This window comes from Poecilia reticulata, chromosome 5 (genome assembly GCF_904066995.2).
Source record: "Poecilia reticulata chromosome 5, P_reticulata-male-v2, whole genome shotgun sequence".
Taxonomy (NCBI): Eukaryota; Metazoa; Chordata; class Actinopteri; order Cyprinodontiformes; family Poeciliidae; genus Poecilia; species Poecilia reticulata.
Genome location: NC_088834.1, coordinates 19,958,558 through 19,986,483, shown reverse-complemented (window position 1 = coordinate 19,986,483; position 27,926 = coordinate 19,958,558). Strand labels below are relative to the sequence as shown.

The 27,926-nt window shown below is 41.1% G+C and overlaps 2 protein-coding genes across 3 annotated transcripts; one reads left to right on the top strand and one right to left on the bottom strand.

Moving 5' to 3' along the window:
- Window positions 1–214: 214 nt before the first annotated feature.
- LOC103465322 (transmembrane protein 198-like) lies at window positions 215–17,959 on the top strand. Of its 2 annotated transcripts, none has more exons than XM_008410010.3 (5): window positions 215–745; window positions 12,856–13,089; window positions 13,209–13,784; window positions 15,640–15,717; window positions 15,972–17,959. In XM_008410010.3, the coding sequence occupies exons 2-5, from the start codon at window positions 12,936–12,938 to the stop codon at window positions 16,022–16,024; spliced, it is 861 nt and encodes a 286-aa protein (XP_008408232.1). In that variant the 5' UTR covers window positions 215–745; window positions 12,856–12,935; the 3' UTR covers window positions 16,025–17,959. The 2 variants fall into 2 exon arrangements, with proteins under 2 accessions (XP_008408232.1, XP_008408231.1); XM_008410009.3 differs by having other exon boundaries at window positions 15,640–15,788.
- On the bottom strand, window positions 17,661–27,560 carry mmp19 (matrix metallopeptidase 19). The gene is made up of 9 exons (XM_008410008.3): window positions 27,094–27,560; window positions 26,909–26,994; window positions 26,635–26,765; window positions 25,668–25,880; window positions 25,327–25,572; window positions 21,053–21,160; window positions 20,696–20,860; window positions 20,465–20,592; window positions 17,661–18,910 (listed from the first exon to the last, which is right to left on the bottom strand). The coding sequence occupies exons 1-9, from the start codon at window positions 27,184–27,186 to the stop codon at window positions 18,683–18,685; spliced, it is 1,398 nt and encodes a 465-aa protein (XP_008408230.1). The 5' UTR covers window positions 27,187–27,560; the 3' UTR covers window positions 17,661–18,682.
- Between the last annotated feature and the right edge of the window lie 366 nt (window positions 27,561–27,926).

Genomic DNA, 27,926 nt, shown 5'->3' with positions numbered 1-27,926 from the left:
AGGCCCCATAAAATCTTGGGCCGCCCCTGGCTAACTTAACGCTATTTACAAGTTAAATCAGGAAACAATAGCTTGAATTAAATGAGCAGCTGATAACCCAATCAGTCCTCCATTGCTTCCTTCAGATACAACAAAAGGTGAAAAGTCTTTTTTAGCAGCCTGTTGTTGGGGCAGCTAGCCCTGCCGGCTAAAGCCCCCTCCCAGCAGCCCCTGGCTCTCCAACGGTCCAACTGCCGAGGCTGGATGCTGGTAGGAAGGGGAGGATTACCCCGAGGCGCGGGGGGTGGAGGAGGGAAAAAAACTTTTCTCTCTTTTGTTGCGCTATTTGTTTTAGAAAAGGGAGGAGAAAAGAAGCTGTGTTAAGATTTTTTTTTTTTGTTCTGCTTTCAGAGTGGCAGGTCTGGACTCCTGTTGAGTCCCAGACGGAAAGTTTAACGGTTAAGAGCAGAAAGCGGCTCTGACCTTCCTCACATCTGCCGTCAGAAGAAGAGAGAGAGAGGCGGAGGGGGGGGAGAGAGAAAAACAGATTTGCATAAAGCAGGGAGAGGAACAAAACGATGCCGCTCATGTTGGAGGAAGCCTCCTAGTTTGAACACAGCCTCGGGATAAAGTGAGAGAAAACCGGTTCTCCCTGGTAGCTAGCTCCCCTGTCTTTGTTTTTTTGAATGGTGGGCAGTTTTTCCTGCCTGACACAGCGGGTTGTCAAGGAGAAGTTTCAGCTGAAGAACCGACACTCGGCTGATCGGTGAGTTGTTGTTTTTTTTTTGTAACTCTCGCTCTTCTGAAAAGTTTAAGACGGTGTTAGGAAATCTTGGGTGTTTTCAGTCTGTTTAACTTATTTACCAGCACCTCTGTATGAACCTGGATCGGTTTTGTTTGGAAAATGTTTTATCCCGGATCTCGACTCCTTTGGTGCCAAAGTCTACAGCTGGAGATGTTTGCTAGAGCACGTAGCCAGGCTGCCTCCATGGCTGCAATAAAACGTTTCTCTTTTCAAGCACATAATTCAACTTATGCTTCAGGCTTTGAGGACAAAGACATGATGAGACAGGATAATAAAGACTGTATTCATACGCACTGAACCAGGCGTTCATACCAAAGTCCCACAGAAATGTGTCTTAATTAGTCCTGGCTTGTAGATAAACGGGTTGTCTAAGAGTCCAAAAATGACAAGAAAGCTCTCAAAATCTCATTCAAATGTTTAATTTTATTTATTATTGCTAACTTAAATGCAGCCAAGATAGTGTAATTAACCAGAAGTTATAGCAAGGTTTTAAAAAGTAAGCTTTTAAAACTGCTTTAAAAAAGTGTTTCTGTTAAGACGTCCATACAAGTTCAAGTTCTTTACATAAGATGCCAATTCTTCTCTAGCACAGAATAACAGCAAACCTCCATGTAGCCGTGCACTGCCAGTCAGCTGGTTGAAATTCTGGTATTTTTATAACAACAAATATGTCTGGTTGCAAAAAACATAACCACTGAAGTCTTGGAAACTGCTCAAGGTCACAACTATAAATCCATGATGACACGGGCTGTAATGCTAAGCACCGAAACAGGTGTTTATCGTGCAGGTAGAGGCATATATTAGGACAGTTTGTGCTGTCAAGATTTATCAGTGTATTATAAGCCTGGCGGGCCACCAGGCTTTTCTTGTGCCCCCACCAGGCTAAGCATTGCTTTTTTTTTTAAAGTCTTTTTAAAATGTTTGCATTTTTAAAAATTTTATAGTTGGTGTTCAGGTATTTTTCTTCCAATCTTTCAATAATACATAATTATCAAGTGATATTTTCATATTTCCTGTCAACTTTAAGCATTTTTTAACTCAAAAACATGTCGGGCTGACTGCTCTAGCGCCCAACCACTGGGCTTAGCAAGTTTTCTGGGGGAAATCTTGTATACTAAGGTTTTTAAAAGTTGTTTTCTTAAAACTTTTAGTAGGGTTTAAGGATATTTCAATGAGATGTCAGTTGAAATACCAGAGAGACTTGAGTTTTCTACATTTAATTACAGGTAAGCTTTTTACCTTTAATTTTACTTTTAACTTTAGAGGTTTAAACCTCAAAAGCTTGTTATGCCCTCACAATGACTTAAAGCCCTTTCAACGAGAGTCACAACTAGGCACCATTCTAAACCTACCGCTGCACACTGCCTGTCAACTGGCTAAATGAAGGCTGCTATTTTTTTCATTTTCTTGCTTAACTAAAGATTAGTTCCTGTCTTTTGAACAAAAATATGTGCATTTTTGCTGAGAAACACACAAACAGTGACAGCTTGAAAGCTACAGGAAGCTACCTCATTATCCTTACTATAAGGCAAAGCATTTGAGGACTAAGACGTGATGACCCAGAGTAATAAAGGCTGTATTCATAACCACTGAACCAGGCGTTCATATCAGGGTTTCACAGAACTATATGCTAATTAGTCCCGACTTGTTATGCAGAGCATGTGAGAGTCCGACGATGAATTTCGTTTTTCTCTGAAGTCGGAGCTCGGATGTGAAAATGACATCACCCACGGCGAGCTGGTTCAGGTTTCCAGCTGAAAACAATGGATTTCTCTTAATTCCATGTGGTTAAACAGTAAAAGTACATGTTCACAAATCAATATTTTACAGCATTACTTGTGCCACTTGTTCAATGAGAAACAAACAGAAGTGCTAAATGCAAAAGAATGTACTAACAGCTTTCCCTCCATTATCTATGCACAGCGATAATGTTGGATTCTAAACTCAGGGCTGCTTGAGGAGCTTTGACTTTTCTAGGCAGAAAATCGACTTCTGGTGGAGTACTATTACTGTGTTTTGGACTTGAAATACTCAAAAACAAAGAGGACACGCCACAAGGTGACAAGAAGAAGACTGTTTCACTAAAGACTAATGTGAAGATGCTGACGTTAGCAGAATCTTCTCTGACTGAATCGTCTGTCCCCCTCCACCACTTGTTGCTGTTCACTGGTGGTTAGATACTCGAATTAAAGCTAATCGGCTAATATGCTTGTTTCCTTGCTTACAAGAAATACAAAATCCACCTTTCTGAAAAAAATATATATATTTCTGGTTGTAGAAAACATGAGCTGCTATGATTTAGACACTAAGGGAGGGTCACACGTTACTTTTATAAAACTAAAGAAAGCCATTCTTCTAAAAAAGTACAAGCTAGCTTTGTATAGAAACCATAAAACCGTGAAATCTTTGCTCAAGGGCATCATCCTGAGAGAATCTTATCCACCGAGTCATGCCTAGTATGAGATATCTTCCACCCTCCTTTGTGAAACATTTATAATGTCTACTTATGAGCCCTGCTGCTCCCAGAAAGTCCAGCCCTTTGGTTTTACTGTGTGATCAAGCTTGGGATTGCCTTTTGGTTTGGGACTCTGATGACAGCCTTCAGGCGCTCTCTTTACTGGGGTGCTTACAGTCTGTACTTACAGCCACTTGGTGCAGAGCAGAGCTGCTCCAACAGCCTGCACCAGATGGTTTAATCCCTGTGAAAACCCAAAGAGGAAACTCTTCCTAGCTCTGGGGGGGAAATAAGGGTAGGCAGGAAAAGAGGCACAGAGAGCCAGAGGCTGATCAAAGTTGGACTGCTTTTCACTCTGTCCTTATTGTTTCGATTATGATTCCACCCTGTCTGTAGTATGGAGCGGCCGTAGCGGAGGTAGTCTGTCTGCAAGAGCTGAAATGCAGAACAACACAAGTTTGTATTGGAGATGGAGGAGTCTGGTGACTCCTTCCTGCAAGAAAACCCTCATTGTCCAAACGAAAGTGGTTGCAGTAACTCTGAAACATCCCACTATGGACTACTTATGGCGCTTTAAACATAGCTCAGATGACAGGGTGCCTGGCTGACTAGGAAAATAAAGGCCATGGATGATATTCTAGGTTTGTGAGATTGCTGTAGGAGGTTCAGTGACCGCAGAGTGGAATTTAACAAAGAGAGCTAAAAGGCTGCGCTAAATGACAGAGCTGCTGCTGACATATATGGCCACTACTCTGGAGGTCTGAAACACAGCTCTGTTTTTATCTGACCCTTCATTTAAAATCATATCTTTGTATGTAAAACACCGACCTGTTGGGTTCTTGCACAATAACCCCATCTACATGGAAGAAAGTAAAAAAACATAAGAACTGACAGATGGAAGAACTGACATGACAGCCAGGACCATGCTGGTTATTTTTCTTCTGCATCTTATCAGATAGACTTTAATCATGTGCTGGAAAATTGTAATTTTTTTTTTTGTTAGAGCATCAGTATGACTTCACACGAGATCATGACACGATCTCAATCAGATAACGAATATATGACTGAAAGTCATCTTTTCCACTTTAACAGTTGACACGTAAGGTGGCTTGTTGGGAGGAACGCATAAAGAGTTGACTCAAGACTTTTCCAAAGTACTGGATAATATCTGAATAATAAAATTTCTCCGTCATCGTTTTACTGCCAGGTGGTGATGTACGTTCTAGCATCTCACCCTGGGGCATTTCTGCATAATTTGTGGTTCCTTTCAGGGTTTGCCGTCCAACTTGTTCAACAGCAGCTCACGCTATCGTCCTCCGGGCCTCTCCGTCAGGCTCTCACTAACATATGGACGTCGCCTACTGAATGCTCCTCTGCACCACAGACCTTAATAGAGAGCTATGGAACGGCCCCTCCTTACCCCACACGCTGCGCACTCCACCCATAACATTTGAATTACAGCTCTGACTTGGTGCAACTCAATCTGCAGATGGAAAACACCACGTTAATGAGCGTATGCCGCGTATGACACATGAAGCACGCATCACGCAACAACATGCTTTTTGTCCCTCTTCAGATTTGACAGGAGTCAAGAAACTGAAGCTTAGTTTTTATCCAGAGTGAAGGCAACAGATACTTACTTGTACTTAACAGATGTTTGGAAATCCGAAAAAGTAAACTTTTTCTCTTAACATGACAATATGTGGAAGTGTTAGAATTTTAAAAAATCCTAAATCCACGCTGATATGAATATTTTTGCATAATGATATTTTTCTGACATGTCTGCAACTTCCAGGTTCACATTTTTTAGAAGATGCACACATGGTTTGTGGACTGGATGTACAGAGATTTCCATATAGCCTCCTTCTTGCCTGCCAGCCGTCGTGTTTTTGTACTAGAAACCACAGCAGCAGAGGCATGGTGTTTAAGGGGTTTTCCACTCATGTTTCATTTGTCTCTGGCTCTTTTAACTTCAAAAATAAACCCAACAAGTTGAGTGACTGATAGGAAAATGTAAGTAAAACTGGGCCAGACAGTGTTTCATTTACTTTACCTTTGTGTTGGGAGACTCAAGTGAGGACCATGTGGGAAATCACAATAAATATCATCGTTGCAATATTAAATGTCAGGATTTCTTTATGCCATTTAGTTTACGCTATATTTCCACAGGAGTATTTTTAGCAGGGGCTTCACAGGTTGTCAAAGATGTTTGTCCCTGTTAAGCAAAAATGTGTCCAACTGGCTGCTAGTTTTGTAGGGTGGAAAAAGCGTGGAACATTCCTCAGAGCTGGAGACGCATCCGACACGTTTCATCAGGTGTCAGATATGGGTACATAAAGTTTCCCCAGAATAAGCTTATGGTTTTTCAGTATATTTAACTCAAGTGGTTTAAAAGCAGAATGTTGGACTAAGCCAACATTCTCTGTGCTTCTCTAGTTTCAGTGTGGTGTTGTGTTCAGGAGTGTGCTCAGTTCTTCAGGAGCCAATAAATGAGCTGTTTTTATAAGTTTATTATTGGACATAAATTATTTCTTGACACGTGTAAGTATTGATTAACTGCAACGGGCTCGAAAACAGAGTTTGAGTTCAGCGAAAGCGTATTTGAAATGACTGGTAAAGGTAAAAAAAAATCAGCTGACTGTATTTGTTTAGTCAAGCTGTTTCAACAGACGTAAATCATAGTAACTGCTGCGCGCAAAATCCCGTCCCGGTTGCAGCCATGCACGTTACACACTTGTAACACAATGGTTTCTCTTATAGATCAGCCTGCCGGGGCAGATTAAGAGCTTATTTTTTATTGTGTTGCTACGCTGCTAGTTTTTCTCCTCGAGTCTCGGATCAAAGTGTTTATTCAACCGGCTGTACTTTCACCTGGTTCTCCGTTGTGAGTTTTGCTTTCCGTGCATGATAACCAAACTCGCTCTGTTCTGTTTCTGCTCCTTGTCACAAACACAGGATTACGTTCCTGCTGAAACATGATGTTCCACTTCCTCTTTTGGTCCTGCACTTCCTGCCGTGGAGGGACAGGAAGCTCGGTATTTGATGTCTCGCTCAAAACGGTTTAGAGCAAATGCTATTGTGTGATGAGGAGCTGTGATGTTGACAACACACTGCTGCATCACTTTGTGGTCCCGCCGAGACCTTTCGGCTTCACACCCGTAGTTACGGTTGTCAAGACCTGGCTGGCCCCCCGCTAGTTGTTGTGTTTGTCTCCTAAGGTGCCTTGATTTACAACCACAAGTAAGTGTGTGTGTGTGTGTGTGTGTGTGTGTGTGTGTGTGTGTGTGTGTGTGTGTGTGTGTGTGTGTGTGTGTGTGTGCGTGTGTGTGCGTGTGCGTGTGTGAGATCCTGGGTGGATCAGGACAGCGATCCGTAACACGGCAGGTTTTCCGGCCTCTCAGCTGGTCTTGGCTGTCATTTAAGTGGAGGAATTGCAGAATCCCCTCCCAGTTGTGACCACACAAGACCAAGCCCTGATCAAACACACCCAAATTAGCAATGTGGAGAACTTTGAAGTCAGCTTTGCGTCTTCCCCGGCAGCTGAGCGCTGTAACCTGCTCCGCTCACAATTTTACCAGAGGGTATCCAAGGCCAGCAAAAAAAATCTTCTTACAGCCACCCTCTCTGCAGCCTGCTTTGTTTTTTTCCACACAGTTAAAAAAAAAAAGGGAGTGGCGACTTAATTATTTGTAAGCGTTTAATATTTACTGACATTTAATATGCAAGTGCTCAAGCCAGTCATTTGACATTAAAGGCAGAAAATGTTGTTTTTATCTATTCTTCTGATATGTTTCTTTTGCCTGAGTCGGATTTCACTTTAAGGACTGGAAAATAGCGGCAAGCGACTTTTTATTGTTATTTCTGATTGCAGTGAAAAATGTATTTTGCTCGTAGTTAAAATCCTTACCATAAAATATCTACTGTATATTAAATGGGGAAAAAAAAGAAAAGAAAAAATGCTGTGTCTAGTCAGTTCTGAAATGATTTTGTTGAAACAAAACTAAGATCCAGTTATTTTTCCAGACAGTTTTGATATGCAGGCTCTGATGTAATTTTCTGATCACACTGCAGTAAGACACTGTATGTGCTTCTTCATACATATAAACTCTTCATCTCAGCTTACTGACGCTCTTTCGAACAATCAGTATTTTGTTTGTTTTGCACAACTTCTGTCCTGCATTTCTGTTCTCTTATCTGTATGTAAGCTCTAATAATAGCATTAGAAGATATTAAAGGCCTGACAGTGTTTATAAACAACATTGCACACAGCATTAGATAGCTTAGGCTGAAGTAGCTGTTCTATAAAGCAGCTACATCTGGTTTACCAACTTTATTAGATGTCTCTAAGTGGCAATCAGTAGGAAGCTAACAGAGAATATGATCTTTTGTCATTATGCATTCATGACATTTTATTCCAACTTTTTTTTTTAACTTTAATTAAGAAGATTAAAAGTCATACTAATAGGTTTAAAAGAAGAAGCTCAAGCAGTAATACAAGAACCAGGTTTTTGGTTGTGGAACCGGTTTGCTCCATTGGAAATCTACATAAATCAAATGAAAAACGCTGACAGCAAATGTCCTGGGCTGGAGTGCAGCTGCAAAACAAATTGTACTCACAAGTAGTCCTTTCTGAGTTTCAAGTCCAAGCAAGTCATATACACAGTAAAAATGCCAGTGTTGAATTAACACCCAAAAGTGTCTATATGTGTCCAAGTCAGCAGGTGTTAAAGTAACACTTTGAAAGTGTTAAAAGATTGACACCCATTTTTTTTGTTAAATTAACATTGGTCTATAATACTGAAATGTGTATAAGAAAAGTTAAACTTTCCATTTCTGTGTATTGTTTCGAATATTTTCCACTGGATTTGATTGATATTGACACCGTGTGGGTCAGTTATTTACTTTTTTAACACCACATTATGTTTTGTAATCAACACTACACTGGTGTTACTTTAAATATTTTTTAACACCAGCACCGTTGTAAATGATAATGTGACACTCTGTATTGTTGAATTTAACACCAGCTGACTTGGACACATATAGACACTTTTGGGTGTTAAATCAATACTGGCATTTTTACTGTGTAGATTCCCTAAAGTTGGTAATCCTGACTCGGAAAAGTCCAAACAGCCCAGAGTTCGATGTGGCTCCGTGTTAACAGGTTAAAATGTGCATTAACAAACTTGAGGCCCTGTTTACCTGCATCTCTGACAGTTTGTTTCACATTAAAGTACTGTTTTAGTCAGCATTAGCAGTGTGAAGTAGTACACTCCCATGTCTCTGTCTCAAGTTACCTCCCTTCATCACAGTGGTGTCTTATGTCAAGGCAGGCTTGGAAGTCAATGCTGCCGGGGGAGAATAGAGCCATTATGAGGCAAAACAAAGACTCTGAGGCCCATGCTGTGACCTCTAGTGGCACTGAGAGGAAACCATGCAGACTCGAAAAGGAGAGCACATAAAGATGCCGGGGAGAAGCAGGGATACTGCTACAACCCGAGTTGTTTGCTTTTTATATAGATGCCGACTATACAGATTCAATGAACTGGTGAATGGCAGCAGTGGGGGGTCCAAAGAAGAAGCAGGACTATCTAACTAAACGTTCGTGAGACCCCACAAAAATCACAAAACCCCCTGATGATGAATAATCGAACCTGAGCCGCGAGAGAATATGCAGTGCAAGTTAGCTGGTCTTCTCCAAGATCTGTAAAGGTACATCATAACACCGTGGTTATAATTTGTATGTTTTCACTGAAAACACATTTTGTACTCCAAACAGGGAAAGGACAAAAAAGCCTGTTGTGCATCATCCAACAATTTTCTTGTAATCTTTATTCTGTACTAGGCTCAGCAGCTGATCAAAAGTGGACAACATTTAGCTTGACAGTCTATCCAATGGTGTAAAAAAAATCATATTTAATTGCAGTCTGTGGACAATTTACTGATTGAGGAAGCAGAGTTTATTACCTTTTATGTCTGTAACATTCGACGTAAAAAGAAACAACGGATTACAGTTTCAATTTGTGTTTTGCCTGAGAAGTAAAGCTGTTGTCAGGACAGAAAACATTTTTTTTGCTGTTGTTGTTGAGCTAATTTCTGTTAGCAATGCAAGCTAAAACATGTTCACCCCCAGTGACTCACCTGGTTTATGTCTGTTGTTTTTGGCTGTTGGGAAGGAGGTATTCGTATTTTTGTTTCAACCTGTCATTCGCATCCAAACTTTTGTAACTTTCTGCATGCTGTAAAAGCAGCAATATAGAATCTGAGAGCAAATTAGATGTTTTCACAAGCAATGCAACACTTACAAGCTGGTTCAAAGGGAGTAGTTAGATGTGTCTGTCATACTCCAGTCACACTATTTTGTGTCAGTATTTCAGCTGTTTTTGAAGTCATGATGCAATAAGACTTTTGAAGCATCTAACACACAATAATAATAGATCACCCCAAAAACCAGCTATGTGTATCATTGCTACTGAATCAACGTAGCTGTGGTTCAAATGTGACCCAATAAAAACATCACTAGAATATCATGCTAAGCTATGAAGGTGCTTTACTCACCTCTGGATGCTGGATGCTTGAAACCCAAATTAAAACTTATATTTCCGTCTACTGTGTGACTAAATTGGCTAACAATTATCAGACCACTTGGAGGACCACGTAGAGCAGTGTGTTTTAATTTCTCATTCTTAATTTTTTTTTAAAGTCAACAACTAGATATTGGCATCACATTAAAATAACATATCTGGTGGTGGAAAATCAGAACACTGTGTTCCACAGCATTGTTTCCAGTAAACACATTCTATTCGTAAAAAGGAGTGTATGAAAAATGAGACCCAACTTCAATGACACTACAAGATGTGACATTCCTCAAGATCTTTTTCGTTTCCTAATATTTAGACCCACATAACATTTTTTTTTAAATGCCAGCGTACATGGCTAAAAACAGTTCAGTTGGTTCTTCTTCTGTTACTTATAAATGTCATATTCTATCTACAGTGGCATCTAATGTTTAAAATGAGAAGTGTAGTGAGTGGGGTTGTACGAGAAGCAAAGGTAAACTTTAAAGGGATCATCTGTCTTAAAAGTCAGAATAGTCTCGAGGGATCGAGTGCTTACAGGTCCAAGCTGTCAGTTTCCACTAGTCTAACAACTTTTTGCATCTGCACAGCATGGTGACTTTTAGCATGGTGCATTCAATGATGGGGAAAAAGTGTAGAATTGTGAGTTTCTGATCGGTCAGGGCCCATCAAGTTGAAAACTGGAGAATCTCCAGTTAGCTCTTGAAATGCAGCAGGTTTGTGGGAATTTGTTAGTATCTAATGTGTTTGAATCTGTAAAAACATTTAGTAGTAAATAGGATTGAGGCTTAATATGTTTGTACGTTGTATAGATTTAGCTATGTTTGATTACCAAAAAAAACAACAAAAAAACAAATCTAAGGTTTTAAGACTCGCGTGACACACAGGTGAGTTTCTATTCATCATCAGAAGACAGGTGGGCAGATGTTTATTCAAATCTAAACCTATCAGGTTCTCCATACCAGATGTCACGTTAAGTTGGACAAAAGCCAGCTAGGTGAAAAGGTACTAAACTAACATCCACTCACAAAAGGAATACATTTCACGCCAGTCAACCTTTGATTTCATTTCAGTTACATTTCATTTTCACACAAATTGTGTGCAAGTTTAAACTTGCAGGAACGTATTTCTCCTCTTAAACGCGAAGCGTTAGATCTCGGCACTGCCCAAACAAGAAGGAAACAAAAGTTGTTGTTTCGAACTCTAATCAGATTCGGGGTTGCAGAGTCTCTACTTGCAACCACGAATTCACATCTGTTACAAATTTGGAGTGTATTTAGAATTTCCTGAAATGTACATGACACACACCCTGCAGTTGTCACAAAGAGTCTCTTCTTGCTTTAAGGCAACAGTCCAAACCCTCATCCTGTCAGAAAACTGTTTGTTTCCTCACTGATAAAGCTCTTTAATTTGAATCGCTTTGTTTGTCTCATATTAAAACTGTTTGGACAACAATGCGTGCCATTTTAAATACGCTATATTTTCTGTTTTGGTGTTATAGGGAAAAGTTAAATTCATATAATCTGTTCCTTTTTTTAAATTGCTGTAAAAGATAAATATCTCAAGAGGATAGGTGTAGAAAAACCGTGACTGAAGAAGAGAGGAAAACTTTCCGCTGATCTCATTTTTTCCTGCTAAAGTCATTCCTGGGCAGGACACGCAAATTACACGGCCTCATGTCTGCAAACATGTCAAAACAATTGTGACTCATTTTTGCTTTAAGAATAGAAAAACAAACATATTTCTCCTTCTTAAAAACGTTGAGGTAAGGAAGAAAATGGTAGTAGGTATGACAACAAAGAAGGAAGCAGTGCGTTATTTCGCTCAAAAGACAGAACTGCTTGTTCCTGAGTGTTTGTCTGAGGTAGACAAGTTGTAATCTGATCTCAGCTGCGGTGAGCTCATACAGCAGGCCTGCCAGCAGCCTCGCAGAGAAGGAGCAGTCCACCCATACGCCTTCAGCCCTCTGTGGCTCCCCGAAGACCTGACGGCTTAAATGTCATATAATTTTTCAAGACAAATAGAGGGTGGACAGCTTCTGAAACAGAAATCCTCAGAAGAAAAGGAAAAGTTCTGGAAAATGTTTTAAAGCGGAAGAGAAATATGAACGTGTGTGCGTTCAAGTTTTAACCCAACGAGGGGCGATGTGTTTTAAATTGACAACACGGTTTATTTTTTTAAATATGAATAACCGATTGAATACAGAGAAGAAGAAAAAAATGACAGAGCTGGAAACGGGGTGGAGACATTTTTCACTGAAAAGCCAATGTTACAGCTCATTTGCTACTTCATTAAATCAATCTGAGAACTCTTAGTTCACGACTCGAGCACAGGAAACTTGGAAAACGTCCTGCTAGACTAGAAGAACCCGTACCCTTCCTTTACCTAATGAGCAGCTTGTGAATGCTGAATGCGTTACTTTACCAGCGTAAACTTCAGCTCTTTTCAGTGGGACTACGTGATATAGACCAGTAGACAGATATGTGCTGCAAACTCAGGTGAAAACTAAATTTAGTTTTCTTTCATTTACGTAAAAACACAGTACTTATCCCTGAAGACAGTATCCCCACAGTGAGACATGGTAGTGGTAGAATCATGCTGTGGGGATGTTTGTCTTAAAGATCAAACCTCATTGGAGTTAATGGAAAGATGAATGGTGGTAAATACAGGACCGTTCTTGGAACAGAAGGAAGAAACACGAAACTTTTCAGGGATTCACCTTAGCAACCTCGATACAGACACAATTATGACGGGCTAAAAGTGTCATTCAAGCTAAATGTTGTCAATCTTTATGTTTTTATTTTCTAACAAAGAGTGGGCAAATATCTCAGCTTTTGGATTCATAAAACTTTCCGCAATTTTCCGCAAAACACCTTCAGCTGTAACTGCAACAAAGTTGGTTCCCTGAAGAAATGTACTGTCTAAGAGGGAAGAATGCTAATGCACACAATGCTTCAAATCTTTTCCCCTCCACTTCAGTTATGCGATACTTTGCGTGGTGATTTTGGGTTTGCCCTAATACTTTTTCTCTTCTCCTACAGTCACCACTCCTGTACAGATGGACCTTAGATAACAGCAGCTGCAGGTCTGCCTTAATCCTGAAGTCCATCGTCCAACCAAAATGGCTGATCCCACTGGGCTGAGCCCCGAGGGCGGGGGGGCAGGTGTGGCCGAGGTCAACTCCTGTAGTTTGGAAATTGAGCGAAAATATGACATCATCCCTACTGTCATCTGCTCCATGTGTTGCCTTTTTGGCATCATCTACTGTTTCTTTGGTGAGGACGGCTTTTTTTTTTTTTTTTTTTTTCCCCATAGTTCATTAAAGTTATATTTTTGGATTACTGTTAGTTTCTCTGTTCACTTCCTGTTTTTTGTTGTGTGTTTCCTGCTTTAGGTTACCGCTGTTTCAAGGCCGTCATGTTCCTGTCCGGTCTCATGTTCGGCTCGGTCATCATCTTCCTGCTGTGCCACAAGGAGCACATTCTGGACACTCAGCTGAGCGTGGAGGCCAGCGCAGGCATCGGCCTCGGCATTGGCCTGCTGTGCGGCCTGGTCACCATGCTGGTGCGAAGCGTCGGCCTCTTCATGACCGGCCTGCTGCTGGGACTCCTGCTGGCTCTGGCCGGCCTGCTGGTCACTCACCAGTTCTACACGCCCACCACGCTGTGGGTGCCTCTGGGCACACTACTGGGCACCGGCATGCTGTTCGCCGTGCTGACGCTGCAGTGGCAGAAGGCCTTCACCATGCTATCCACGGCCGTGTTCGGAGCCGCCATCATGACTGTGTGCGCTGATTACTTTGTGGAGATGCTGGCTCTCGCCAATCACGTGTATGACTGCTTGCGCCTCATGCCCGAGCCGGCGCTGTGCTGGTACAGCTGGGTCATTCTGGGCATCTGGCCCGCCCTCAGCCTCATAGGAGTACTGATCCAGTGGAAGATGACGGGTGACAGCTTCTCACACACTGAGGGTAAGGAAAACATACGGTTTGGCTTAGGAAATGTAACATTATCGCTGCTGTTCTGTTTTAACTTGACATGGTACGTTTATGTGTTAACCCTATCCACTTTGTCGCTATATTTACCGATTTTTCGGACTCCACTGGTATTAATTTTTTTTTTAAATCAACTGGTGATAAATTTAGCTGTTGTTTTTCTGGGTTGTCAGAGATTTTATGGCGACAACGCCTTCGCTTCCTCACCACTGCAGTCAGTCTGGCAGTCGTCCATTCCTACCTTCACCAATAGTCAGCGCAGAGGAGAGCCATTCCACTCCGTGTCCACGTTGCACATAAATCACACGTTTGCAAAGCTGAGGCACTGATCGCCATGGCAACGCTCATTATTCGAACTCCTCACTGTCCACCGAGCGGGGCCGTGCGTTTGAGTTAGATGGTTTTATACCCGACAAAGTCTTACCGAGCTGTACCGCTACAACCAGCGAGACGGTTTTACGTCAAAACTAAAAAACATTAACATGAAAATGTCAACATTTGCAAAAAAAATGAAAGATAGGACTCAAAATAACCTATTTAATTAGTGTTTATCAACAAAAATAGTTGGTTTGGGGTTAGTTACACTTTAAGTGTTCATCTTCAGAACAATTTCAGAACAATCTTCAAAATATTTTCTCCAGCCTTCCTGCCATGAGCAGGTTATTCATTCATTATTTTTGTCTGAAACAGGCGGGATCTGTAAACAAAAGATTTTATTTCTTGAAAACAACAGCAAAATAATTACGCACATGGTCAGCACCTTGTATTATGTCTCCATCCGTATTCCCCAGAGCATGCAGATCCACGTCTCAACTCTGGGTTGTTAAAAAGATTTTCAACGTTTCAAGATTCAGCGTTTTCCACTGAAGACAAAGATTGAAAACTTACAAGCATAAAACGGAGCCGTTTTTGTTATCTTATATGAAGCCTTCGTGTTATCTGTTATCTTGCTCTCTCATAAACCGAACCACACAAATATGTGGAGATATCATTGACAACAGTTTTCTTTTTAACTGCTTCTTTTTTCTCTGTGCTTCCTCTAACTTCACTTAATAAGCAACTCACAGATCCTGGAAATAGCCTATTAGTCTTCTTCACACTGTTACAGCATCTGCACAGAAGAGGGTTGGTCTTAGTACAGACTGGTAACACCCAGCGCAGTGAGTTCACTGACTGGTTTATGGTCGGCTGGTCAGAGGTTGAGATGGATCAGGCTGAAAATGAGATGATTCTGAAAACATTGCAGCTGGAGAAATGTGCAGTAAAGCATCACAGAAGTGAAGGATTTCCAGATTATGTTGTTTTTGGTACAGTTGAACGCTTGAGTTTGTCTACATTGTTACTAGATAGATTTCCATTTAAAAAAAAGAAGAAAATCTGTCATATTCTTTCATGAAACATTTTAAAGTTAAATTTTTTCACACTTGACAAATTGCAGAAATGTTTTCAGTTGACACTTTTTAGATGTTGCTCAAAAACTCAAACAGAAATATTTTGATGACACAAAACTCTTTTCTGCTAAACTCACGCGCTCTCTTCGCACTAGAAACCCTGAGATTAAAACTCATTTAATGTCCAAGTAAAGAACGAGACAGTTTTATGACATGACTTATTGTCTTAACAAGATATTGAAGGACGTCTAAAGAATGATTCTGGCCAGAGCAAAAAAAAAAAAAACTCGTCAGAAATCTGAATTGTTCCTTTAAAATGCTGCGTGTTTGCTTAAACCTAGACGGTTTGCTGAAAGCATTCGTGACCGATGTTTCGGTCAGCGTTTCACAGACACGATCGGATTCCAAAGGCCGGTTTCAAATTGCCCTTCCTCTTGCAGTTGTCATCAGCCGGAGACAGAAGCGGGTTCAGCTGATGCGGATTCGAGAGAAGGACACCAAGAAGCGACAGCAGGCAGGTGGGCAGGAAGGCACATACCGCCGTAAAGCCACCCCAGTGAAACGTTACGCTGGGGATCTACTGGCACCGGTCAGTGTCTCCCAACAGGGCGTGTGCTGTAGTGACTTCTTTTTTTTTTTCTTCTTCTTATTTATTTAAATACGAGCAAACGTCTTTATGAGTGGGTAATGTTTTCTACCTTACTTCCCCTCAATAACTCGTCTCTCTCTCTCTCTCTCTTTGTGTGTGTGTGTTTGCCGTTCGTCTTCTCAGAGCTACCTGCAAAGTCTGCGAGATCGGCAGATGGGAACAGGTACATCCCTTAGCAGCCTCGGCACCACCAACCCGACCATGGTCGACATGGACTGCGAGACCGGGTCCATGGTTCCCCTCACGGCCACGACTCCGGTCGTCAGGGTCTGACCCAACGCAGAGCAAAACGGCAGGACTTCCTGCTTCCTGGAGTCAAAGGAGTCTCTCATCAGGAGACTCCTTTGGTTAGGGGGTCTTCCTCACACAGAGCAGCACATGCCAACTGCTCTAGTGTCTCTAATTGCTGTGAAGTAGATCTGGTAGCGAGGTTTTTTTTTTTTTGTTTGTTTTTTTTGTTTGTTTTGCGGTGAGTCCTGTGTGTCAAACAGAATGCCACTGAGGGATAACAAGCATCAAACTCCGTTTTGATGGCGTTTAAACCACTATGACCACTGTGTTTCTCAGAGAAACAGTATCCAGTCGATACTAACAGAAAAAGGTCTCCCATTTCCACTTATTGTGTATTTGATACACGGCAACAACTGGAAGCCTCAGAAACGGACGTGTCTCTGCATTTAGTGTACTGTACTTCAGAAGTTAGCCATTACCATGAAGAGTTTTTAGTATTACGTGTCTCACATGCTAGTTGGGTGGTTGTAGGAGTCGATGAAGTAATGCGTTTGATTTTATGTACTTCTTTTTTTCATTTTTAGAGATGCACCAATCTTTTGTTTTTCTGCTGATTTGCAAAACGTCTTTTCGGTCTGAGCAGATTAGTGTCTTAGTTTCTGTAAGACATGTACTGCAGGTTCCTCAGCAGATGTTCCAGTTTTGAATTTAATATAACATAAACAGCAAAAACATCCCCATTTATTCATCACAACACTTTCCCTAATATTTATCTGAACTATTCTGGACTCCCTAACCTTTATCTGATGTTCAGTGAAAAACACATCAGGGTACCTGCTGTTGGTTTTGTTTAACTTACAGCAACATAATGTAAATATTTTCAGGATTTTTTCCATTTAACTTGCAAAAAAAAAAAATTCATTTCTCAGCAAAACGTGGTGGATTAAGGGTGATTGGTCGGCACCTTAAACGGTAAATATTTACCAGCCAGAAAAGAGATTTTACTGGAAAAAAAAAAATCCTTTTGTGGTGGTATTTCTTTATCCATTTATTAAATTGTAAAAGAAAAAAAAAAGCCTCAGTATTTGAGCTGATCAAGAAAAATTGACTGATTGTGATCTTTAGAAGATTTCTAAATCATATTTAGACATTGAGCAAAAAGTTGGTATGATAAAAAATATTTTGTTGGAAATATTGGACCTTTCCTACGTTTGCATTCTCTTTTTGAATTCTGTTGAACATTTTACTGAAATATTAGAAAATACTGATCCACAAAGTTTTGAGAAGATTAAATCACATTTTACACATCAGAATGTAAATAATGTTCTGTTTTATCTTCATATGCGCCAGTGTATTAGCATTAAATTACTGCATAAACAGCGTTTTCTATCCAAGAAGGGTTATTCACTGAAAAATGAGTGAAATGGTTCAGAATTGATTGGTGCATCTCTATTCGTCTTCTGTGTGGATAAACAGTGAGATGTGATGTGAGTTCATGGCGTCTGGCAATGTGGAGAAACTGTTCTTCAATGTTCTCTGCTGGAGCCTCCAGAATCTGTTTTAGATCTACCGTTAGATCTGTTTTCTTTTTTTTTTTTTTACTTCATAGCTTTGGTCAGAACACAGTCAGTAAAAGATGTATGCTAATGTTTATAAACGTAATTTATGTGATAATCTAGTACCTGGTAGTGTTTTTTAAGAAAAAAAGGACAAAACTGCATGTTTGAGGCTTTTGTTATTGCCTTTTTTATTGTAGGTTGTGTTTAAAGATTTAATGTTTCATTTGTTGTTTTTCAAAAACAGCACACTTGTTGCCTGAATGTGTAAATACTTGTTAATAGTTTTCACAGATTTTAATAAAAAACGGTTTTAACTCAGAATTTGGCTCGGATGTGCCGCACTGTTTGTCTCCTCTGGTTCTTAGCAACTCCAGCAGCATTACTCACTGGATTCTCCATCTACAATAAAGAGGTCATGGGGAGGATTTCCTACCCTTTGATTGGTTGGAGTTGCCATGGCGCCTCCAAATTCTTTTTTCTTCTCTTTTTTCTGAAGACAGCACAATGCAGCACAGACCGTTCTTTCATCACTATGAACGCAGCATCGTTATCTGATTTTTATGCAATTGTGAACAGCTTCTTCTGCTGACGGAGCAAAACGTTTGCAATGTTGACAATGTCTTTTTATTGTATAAAATCTCACATTTTCTCTTTAAAAAAAAAAAACAAACAAAAAAATCAGATCCAGAACATGCACAACATGCAAGAAAGAAGCCATAATGTAACATCTTAACAAAAGTGTTGCGACACATAATCCAACACATATGTGGAAGAAAAAAGAAAAACAGATGGCCTCGATTTCTCTCCAAGATTATACTGAAGCTTACATAATTCATCAGCCTGTGGAGACTTTCTGCTCTCCATAAATCAGCCTGAAGGGGCTCAACAGTAATAAAATCCAGTGAAGTTAAGTCAGTCAGTCTCTCACTATTTTTCACCAATTCACAATTAATCACTGATGTTGAGGTTGTTCATTAGTCAATGCCCTCGGATTGGAGTCAGAATCCCGTCCTCTGGTTGCTGCTGCCCCCTGGTGGTGGGCCGCTAGCATTTCATCCATCGCTCCGCCTTGCTCAGCGGGTACCAGCTGTCCACTTTCAGCTGCTCGTTCACTCTCCAGTAGTTGTCGCCCTTGAAGAAAAAGATCTTCCCGTTGTTCCAGGTGAAGGCTGCGTCAGGAGAGGACGGCAACCCGCTAATGAGCTTGCTCAGCGGCTTAGGGTAGAAAGAAAAATTGGGTTTCACCTCATCAAACTGCCAGTGGTCCGATCCCTGCATAGGGAAAGATTAAAAAACATAACTACCAGGTGAGATTGTTAAAACATGAAGGCAGGTGCATCTCAATAAATATCTTATGCGTTATTATTTCAGTATTATAGCTTACAGCTAATGGAAATCTCAAATTCAGTTTCTCATAAAAATACCAACAAAATCATGGGGAAGACTGTTGACTCAGTCATTGACTCCATTAAAAAGGAGGGTTATCGACAAATAGCTGGAGAAGCTGACTGTTCGTGGAGAGTTTTACCCGGGCTTATTAATGAAAAGTTTAGTGGAACAAAAAACTGTGAGAAAGCAAATGACAAGCAACAGGTATCCTGTATAGGCAAATTCTATCCAAAGGAATTTGCGTAGCAGCGTTTTCCAAATGTGCATAAATCTTAGTCACTAGCCGGCTAATGTCAAAAAACACAATTTTGCAATTGCAGTGTTTTCATTAAATAAGAAATTAAATCAAAATCACACATAAACAAACTGGTTCAAATTATAACTCATTAAAAATAATGAGTTATTATTAATATATAAAGAGTGACATGAGATTAGCCATAATTCAATGACTTTACAGAAGGATTATGGATTCAACACATTGGAGTGACAGACAACTTTTTTATGAACTGTGCAATGCTGTGAGAGGTAACTACTTCCTGTTGTCTTCGTCGTCGTTTTCATCGGTCGTAACGTCCGGCTGTTGATCACGTGACTTGAGTGATCAACGTTTCCATTGTAGTTTTACGAAATACACAATTTTTGATAAAAAAAAAACAAACTACCTCATCTTAGCACAAAAAAACTTTTTATAAAAAAACCCTGAGTTTTTAATTATTTTTTTATTGTTGTGTTTCCATAAAGTGAATTTATTTTTGTAATTTAAATTAGCTTAACTCTGTGGTCAATGGAAACGAACCTAGTTAAGCTATCTTAACTAGTTAGCTTAACTAGCTATCTTAACGACTAGCTAGTAAGGCTAGTCGTCAAGATGCTCTTTGTAATGCCTCCGTTTTTTGAAAGTTTTTTAAAGCAGCATTTATAAAAACGTCCGGAAGACGTTCAAGAACGTTCAAACATCATTCTGAAGTATGCACTTTGTATAAGAAGTGAAAAATAAAAATTTGATAAAAAATAATAACAACCATAAAAGTTTTAAAGATATAAAAACTAAATCAAGTGAAATGACAGCAAAAAAAAAAAAAGAAAATTAATTGGGCACGAATATTCAGAGTGAATGTTCAGACAACGTTTGCTGAACGTCAAGTCCGAACATTCGACGTTCGACTTTCAGACTACGTTCACGGACGTCGTGCGAACATTTGCTTGCTAGCTGGGGAGTTTTACCTGGACTGAGGTAGGCACTGATAAGCACAACTAACAGAAAATTTAATGCTTTACTGCAGAGTATTGATGGATTTTTATTTGCTGTAAGAAATAATTAACAAAAATCAACATAAATAAGCACTTAAAAACATCCAACGACGTTTTTCTTTAAAAATGAACCAAAGCATTTTTAAAGTATTAATTTACTGAGACGCCACTGTGCTTTATTCCTACCTTTATGAACACAAGCTTCTGGTTAATCTGCAGGTATAAGGCTGCGTCGATGTTAGGAGGGACGCGTTTGACCTGTTTGGGGTAGCCATAGTCAAGCATGAACCTCGTGTACCTCCACACTTTACTGCCTGTGACCAGAAAGAGTCCAGACGTTTAATGTTTAGAAGCAGCAGCTGCAGAGCAGAAGAAATCCAACAGAGGCTCGGCGTTATGAAACAGGAATGGTTGTACCCTTAAAAAAGTACGTCTTGTTGGTTCTCTGTGAGTGGACAGCAGCGTTCAGGCTTCCCGGCAGTTCCCACCACAGTCTGTTGATCCTTATCGGACTGTTGTGGCCCATGTCAGAGATAGTCCACACATAGTCCCCACTGAAGGCGAAGGTTTTGTCCCATGGTCCTGAATAAACAGATTTTGATATTATTCTAGTGTCTATGAAACATTTTTTTGTATTTAACAATCTCTTTAGATCTAGTCAACAGTTTTTATTTAGTAAATTTCATAAATGCACATTGAAAATCGTAGTATAGTTATGGTTATTTTCTTTTTTAAGTGGCTATAATGCCTGCAGCGAGGTGTCAGGTAACAAACCCAACATGATGGCGTCCAGGTCCGCAGTGCAGGGGTTCGGTATGGAGCTGCTCTCCACCGGGCTGCCCAGGGTCGGTGTACTGGGCGTTATGGTGCTGATGGGTTTGCCTGCAACACAAATTGAAATCTACAGTTTGAGGAATCATAAATATTTCCCTTTTTTGATATATTGGGATATGAAAGTAAATTATTTGCTCTCTTGAGTTGGGATACGTTTTGCTGCTCATTTAAATGCCTAACTGCTTTTTTCCCGTTGAGCTTGTGAGCAAGATAATTTTGTTAACTATGTTCAGAGATGGGGAGTGTTGGTTACGTTTACCTGAGTAACATTTTGGGGGGAAAACATAATTATATTTGCACTTTTACTTGAGTGTTAGAATTTTTGTGTTGTTATCATTCTTTATAATATTATTGATCTTACCTTAGCAGACTTATATTACTATAGATTATTGTGATTTTCATTTAGAAGCATTAGACTCTTTACTGTTAAAACTTTTGACTGCTGTGTTAAAACGTTTGGCACCAAGTATCTCTGCTGCAGGATAACTGTTTGTTCCCTTGAGAGAAATTGCTCTCAAGGGAAAGAGCTAGATGACCTGTGTGTAGACAAAACTTGCCTTCTGTCTCTTTTCTGCTTATCTCTTTCTTTCTGAAAATAAAAGATCAGCTCTAACTGAAGGAGGCCAGAAAGCTCAGAGAGCGGCTTGGAGGAGCTGTTTGTTGAGTCTTCTCCTTTTGCAAAAGCTTGGTCAGAAAACTGATATACGTCGTCTGTGTTTCTTTTATGTAGGTTCAAAAATACCTATCATCTTGGATCTCGACATGCCCGTCCGCTGACAGGCAGAGAAAGATGCGCTGAAAACCGTGAGTCAACAGGACCTGGAGAGAAAGACCCAGGAGGCAAAATTCTTCTCTGGGCCAGCGACCTAGGTCCGACTTTGTCTGCCAACGGCGGATTGACGAGATCCGACCAGACAAAATGAACTGTCAGAAACGTAAGTGAAAAAGCGCTATTAATTGGGTTTGAGACCCAGCCCGGGTTCAAGCGTTAGGAAGAAGGGGTGTGGTGGTGACCCTACTCTTAGATGAGATCCCCATAAGGGAGGAACCTCGAGCTGGCAGGAGGTTTGTTTGTGTATGTGTGCGACTGTGAAGTGTGACTGAGTTCTGTGAAAGTACAACCTATTGTCCTCGGAATAAGAATCCTAAGTGAAGAACCGGACGAAGACGTAGTCTAGAAGCCTGTTCTTCAGGGGATCAATAGGGCTCACTTAGAGCACTTTCCGTGACAAAGCACAAAATAACAGATCATATTGAGCTAAATCGCAGAGTACCAAAATTATGAGTAACAAGAATTGTTGCAATTCCTTACTCGCTGAGGATCCCGAAGGAGATGAGGAGTACATGCTGTCCAAATTTCCTGGTAGCATGGTACACATGTCAAAGTGGAAAAAGAAATATAAGGTAGATGGACAATTAAAAATTGAACAATGGCAAAATGAATATTAGAGAGTAGTGCAGCGAGAAAGAAGGGGAGAAAAAAGGAGAAAAAGGAGGAGGAGTTGAGGTGTGCTAAATTATGGTTAAAAGCAGCAACGGAGAGCAGAGAGCAAATTAGAAAAACAAAACACAAGAAAAAAGCAGAAGCAAAAAAACTATTTGTAAGACTGGGAGATAATGAAATCATGCCAGGCAGACAGACAATGCTGTAGCGGTGCAGGGAGCGCTCGCTCCTGCAGCCACCCCACCCCCCGCCGCTGCAGCTGCAGCTGCTCCGTCCACCCCACCCCGCGCTGCTGCAGTCCCAGCAGAAAGCCAGCCAAGCATTTCTGCTATTACAGTTTGTACCCCTCACTGGATGGTTTAAGCCCACCACCGTACGTAGGAGACCCAGCTCCAGTAGAGCAAACACCAATTAAACAGCAGCCGTACAACCTAGGAGTTAAACCCAAAAAGGTAGTTCGATAAAGTCCTGGGTCACCGGAAGAAAACACTGAAGCACACCGCATGATTCAAGTGCCAAACCGTAATTCAGGAGAAGGCGTGGCACAACACATGTATGTTTTTAGGCCCTGGACCTTAGAAGAGGTCAGGAAGGTTGTGGAAGGAATAACACCTGCAGCAGAAGACTCTGATAAATGGATAGAGGACATGACTGGATTAATTCATTCTTATAGACTGAATGGGTTAGAAGCAGGGGAAGCAGCCTTGTCTTCGCTAGGGAAAGATTGGGCAAAAGTAAGGGGAAATTATATGGGGGAAATAACTGATCGAAATGGTAGATTAGGCCCAATAACATACCCTACGGGAGCTAATCCAGAACTGAGTGAAGAGTTTAAAGCACAATGGGATCCATTATGTGAAAGAGTTAAAGCAGTTTTCCACAAAAAGGCAAACTACAGTCACTTGGCAGGGATAAAACAAAGAGCTGGGGAGGAAGTAGATGACTTCCGTTTACAACTTGAAAAGGAGTTTAAAATTCATAGTGGGATCACGTTCAACGATGGGGACAACAGTGCATATCAACAGCAGCTGAAAAATGCTTTACTGTCAGGTTTCCGCCCCGACATTGGGGGTTGGATAAGGAAACACCTGGTCGAAGTTGAAATTGCCCCAGTCTCACGATTGATGGCGTGGGCACGCCATCAATCGTGCTCACGCCATCAATCGAAATGGTAGTCAGAGAGCCTAAACCAGGACCAGACGTTTTTCGTCTGGATGATTTTGAAGAATCGGCAACCTCTGCCTTTTCCCACGGCCCCTCCAAAGGCCGAGGAAGGGGCAGGGGAAGTCGCCACGCGAGAAGGCCCCCACATGGGCACCCAGGTAACCCTTTGCGACACCCACAAAATTCATATGGTTGTTGGACTTGTGGTGATCCTGACCACTGGTCAGCCGACTGTCCAACAAACAAATCAGACAACAGGAGGGGTGGTGGAGAAAGAAGACGGCCAAGGCCGAACTCCACAGCATGACGCCTTTCGAACACAGTGACACTGTTGTCACAACCACACATTGTGATAAAACGGTGTACAATACTGAATCCAGCAACGTTGCTTCCATTACCAGATGATGGAAGTCCACACAGCTGTCTAGAAGCTACTGAACATCTGCAGCTTCCTAGACCAGACCTACAAGACACTCCTTTAGCAACTGGAGAAGTTTGGTTCGTTGATGGGTCATGCTCAAAGGACCCTACGGGACAAAATCAGACAGGCTACTCTGTTGTTGCTTTACCTAATAATTGAAGCTGAAAAACTACCAAGCACTCATTCTGCATTTTTAATTGTTTCTTTTTCTCTTCTTTTCTTAGCTGTTGAATAGTTCACACACGATAAAGAGGAGGTGATAAAGAGGAGGGAGAATGGTTATCGTTCTTACATTTATAATAATATTATTGATCTTACCTTAGCAGACTTATATTACTATAGATTATTGTGATTTTCATTTAGACTCTTTACTGTCTGTGTTGAAAACTTTTGGCACCAAGTATCTCTGCTGCAGGATAACTGATTGTTCCCTCCACAATTGAGAGAAATTGCTCTCAAGGGAAAGGGCTAGATGACCTGTGTTTTAGACAAAACTTGCCTTCTGTCTCTCTTCTGCTTATCTCTTTCTTTCTGAAAATAAAAGATCAGCTCTAACTGAAGGAGGCCAGAAAGCTCAGAGAGTGGCTTGGAGGAGCAGTTTGCTGAGTCTTCTCCTTTTGCAAAAGCTTGGTCAGAAAACTGATATACGTCGTCTGTGGTTCTTTTATGTAGATTCAAAAATACCTATCATATTCTGTTGCTTCTCTTCTTTGAGTAGATTGATTTTACATTTAAAAAATAGACTTCAGAGAGTGGAAACATTAGATTCTTAGATTTCTGCAACGTATGAGCTCAAGTTTACGCAAATCTGAGCATAATTACTCAACATTTTCTACATGTCACCTTTTAGATCATTATTATTTGCTTAGTTTTTGTTCATACTATTTTAAACGAAAGGTTGCATAAAAAGGATAAAAAAGGATTAAAGGTTTCTCAAACATGCATGAAAGAGTCAAGGCAGCACTCCAGGTATGTTTTTGATATGCAAATAACATAATGACATTAAGTAAAGCTCAGAGAAGTCAACTACATAATACTGCCTCCCCAGAAGAGTTTAAACTCTGTGGATTAACAATGGGATGACACTCAAGTTTATAAAAATGAATAATATCCTGGTTGATTCACTTTGTCAGAATCATAATAATTATCATGAACCGTCACAGGAACTCTTCTTACTGCACTTACCGTAAAGTGTCTGAATGCCGTTGATGTCGTCTGAATGGAGCCTGAAGTTGACGCGGTAACCAGCGTAAACTGGCGCCATCAGAGCGCTCCTGAACTGGGAGTGGCCCAGTCCCAGAGCGTGTCCGATTTCATGGGCAGCCACGATACGCAGGTTAGTGCCGTAGTACGATGCCTCCGTCCAGAACTCGTCCTCATCAAAATGGACGACACCAGATTCTGGTGACTCAGCATGAGCCAGTACGTGACCTGCAAGGAGCATCCACACACACACACAGAAGGATTTCACTCCTGCTAAATGGTTTGCATGGGGAGCAGCGAGTGGATTTGGAAAAGGAACAAACCCCGGCCATCAAACGGGACTGAGCAGAAGCCATCTTTCTTATGAAAGGAGATCTTGATGTCTGCTCTGCCGAAGTCGATCTCTGTGAACGTCAGGTCAGCCGCGTCGCTCCAGTACTTAAAGGCAGAGCGGATGGCCTTCCTGACCTCCGACCTCACCATGTCAGGTGTGTAGTTGTGGATGCGGTAGGTGAGACTCTTCCTCCTCCAACGACCTGAGAAAGACGAGAATCCTTTACTGTGAGTCGCCATTAAAGGAAGTCAGACCTTTTCATGTTTTGTAGCGACACATCTCCAAAGTATTTCATTAGGATTTTATGTGAACCAAGCGCAAAAGTGGTGCACAGTTTAATAGGAGAAGGAAATGATCAAAAGTTTTCATATGTTTACACAGTGAAACCTAAAAAGTGTGTGATGCATTTGGGTCCAGGCCTTTTGAGTCATCACACTCGAAACTACATCTGCAGAACATTTGTGTTATGTCTCCACCAGCTTTGCACATCTGGAACTGAAATCTCTGCCTGTTCCTTCAGATCAGAGTGGAGTGATTCTCAAAACGATGTAGATCTGGACTTTGACTGGACCATTTTAGCACATCTCTGACATATCTGACTGTCTCTGACACGTTTTCTTGTCCTGTGTTTAACTCCATGAACTCTGCTTCACCGTCTGATGACGAAAGCAATCCTCATATCACGACCTGCCACGATAAAGATAATTTGGCTTTAAATAGGTTTGAGTTCTTGTTAAAGGTACTATATTTCCGAGCCTTTACTTTGTAACATAACATCTTTTTTTTTGCTGTGTGATTTTCTCCAACTCTCCAGTTTTTGACTTCAGATCACTTGTAAAACTACGTGATTTTTTTTTTTTTTTTTTTTACCCCTCTCAAAGACGGCTGGTTGATAGAAAAGGTACTGACGTTTTCAGGCTAAAATGAAACAATTATGTCTAAATTTGCCGACTCACCCATCACTTTGTACTTGTGTAGCTTCTTGTTGAACGGATCCTCCAAGCCGCAGCGGGGCTGTCTCATCACTCCAAGCGTGGCTTCATCTAACTCTCCAGTAGGGGGCAGCTCATTCACCCCCTGGAAGACTCTGACCACACAGTTTAAGACAAACATCTGCAAACTGATGCTTGATCGACGCATTGACTGTTTGAAAATGCCTGTTTGCAACAGCAGGCCCCTTTAAGTTTAGCCTAAGTTTGTTTGATTAAAAGAAAACAGCAATAAAGTCACCTAAGTGCTTCAATGACCTCCTCCAGGTAAGACGGGTCCTGTGGGTCAGCTGGGTCGTTTAAGTAGCCGTACTGCTTCAAATACGCCTGTGTGCAGAACGTAAAGATACATTCATTTTCACAAGAAGTGATTTCTACATTGGAAAGATGAAGGTGATTAAGTGATGGAGCCAGATGTAACTTTACCTCTGCTTCGTTTAGCTCTGTCCACTCCACCTCACACAGTGCGGCTCTGAGACTGAGCAGCAGCAGCAGCAGGAGTCCTGGTCCGTCCATCATCAGGTTCTCGTCCACAGGTCCGGTCCACAGCTGGCGCTTTATGGAGTGAGAAGTGTTCAGCAGAGCCTCACAGCAGACTCTTTGTGCTCCCGGGCGCTGCGGCGGTTTTAACTCAGCCGGGCATGAGTCAGCCCCGCGGCTGCGATGATCCACCTCAGAGGAATGAGAATTACACAGAGCGGCCAGCTGACCTCAGCCAACATGTGTGCAGTTAAACTGTACAGATATTCAGAGAGCTTCTCCTCGCTCCACACAGTTGACCCAGTTGTTTGAGTCGAGCTCCGTTTGGAGGGAAGTTCTTCCCGAACACAGCTAAACAAGCAACGTAATCGCCAGGATGACAGACAGGGTCGGTGTTTATTCCCCGTTGTCCTGGATATGCTGTGTATCTCAGATAATGATGGGGCTAAAACACAGGGTACGACCCGCCTTCTGTCTCCCACATTCCTGTTTCAGCCCAACAAATGTGCATGTCTTTATCTGGGACAAAGCGTTACTTCTCTTGTTGACAAAGAACAGTGTTCGCTCTTTTTTTATATATAGATTTGTGATGTACTTGCACCATGTGTAAACACAACCTTACAATAAAAGTGTTTGGTATAATTAAGGTTGGATTCATCTACATTTAGAAATGCAGATAAAAAAGTACTAAATGTACCAGGATTTGCTCCCAAAAGGGTCCAAACTTACATTTTTCCCAACATTTGAACTGTATTATTTTTTTTACTCCTGGAGCTTTT

What these genes read in the sequence shown, in the direction of transcription:
- LOC103465322 (XM_008410009.3), top strand. Translation starts at nt 12,936, where the DNA reads ATGGCTGATCCCACTGGGCTGAGCCCCGAGGGCGGGGGGGCAGGTGTG. An exon ending in CATCATCTACTGTTTCTTTG is followed by an intron (nt 13,090 to 13,208) that starts GTGAGGACGGCT and finishes TTCCTGCTTTAG; the next exon opens with GTTACCGCTGTTTCAAGGCC. An exon ending in CTGGGGATCTACTGGCACCG is followed by an intron (nt 15,789 to 15,971) that starts GTCAGTGTCTCC and finishes TCGTCTTCTCAG; the next exon opens with AGCTACCTGCAAAGTCTGCG.
- mmp19 (XM_008410008.3), bottom strand. Translation starts at nt 27,186, where the DNA reads ATGATGGACGGACCAGGACTCCTGCTGCTGCTGCTGCTCAGTCTCAGA. An exon ending in GAGGTCATTGAAGCACTTAG is followed by an intron (nt 26,766 to 26,908) that starts GTGACTTTATTG and finishes CTGTGTGGTCAG; the next exon opens with AGTCTTCCAGGGGGTGAATG. An exon ending in ACACAAGTACAAAGTGATGG is followed by an intron (nt 25,881 to 26,634) that starts GTGAGTCGGCAA and finishes CGTCTTTCTCAG; the next exon opens with GTCGTTGGAGGAGGAAGAGT.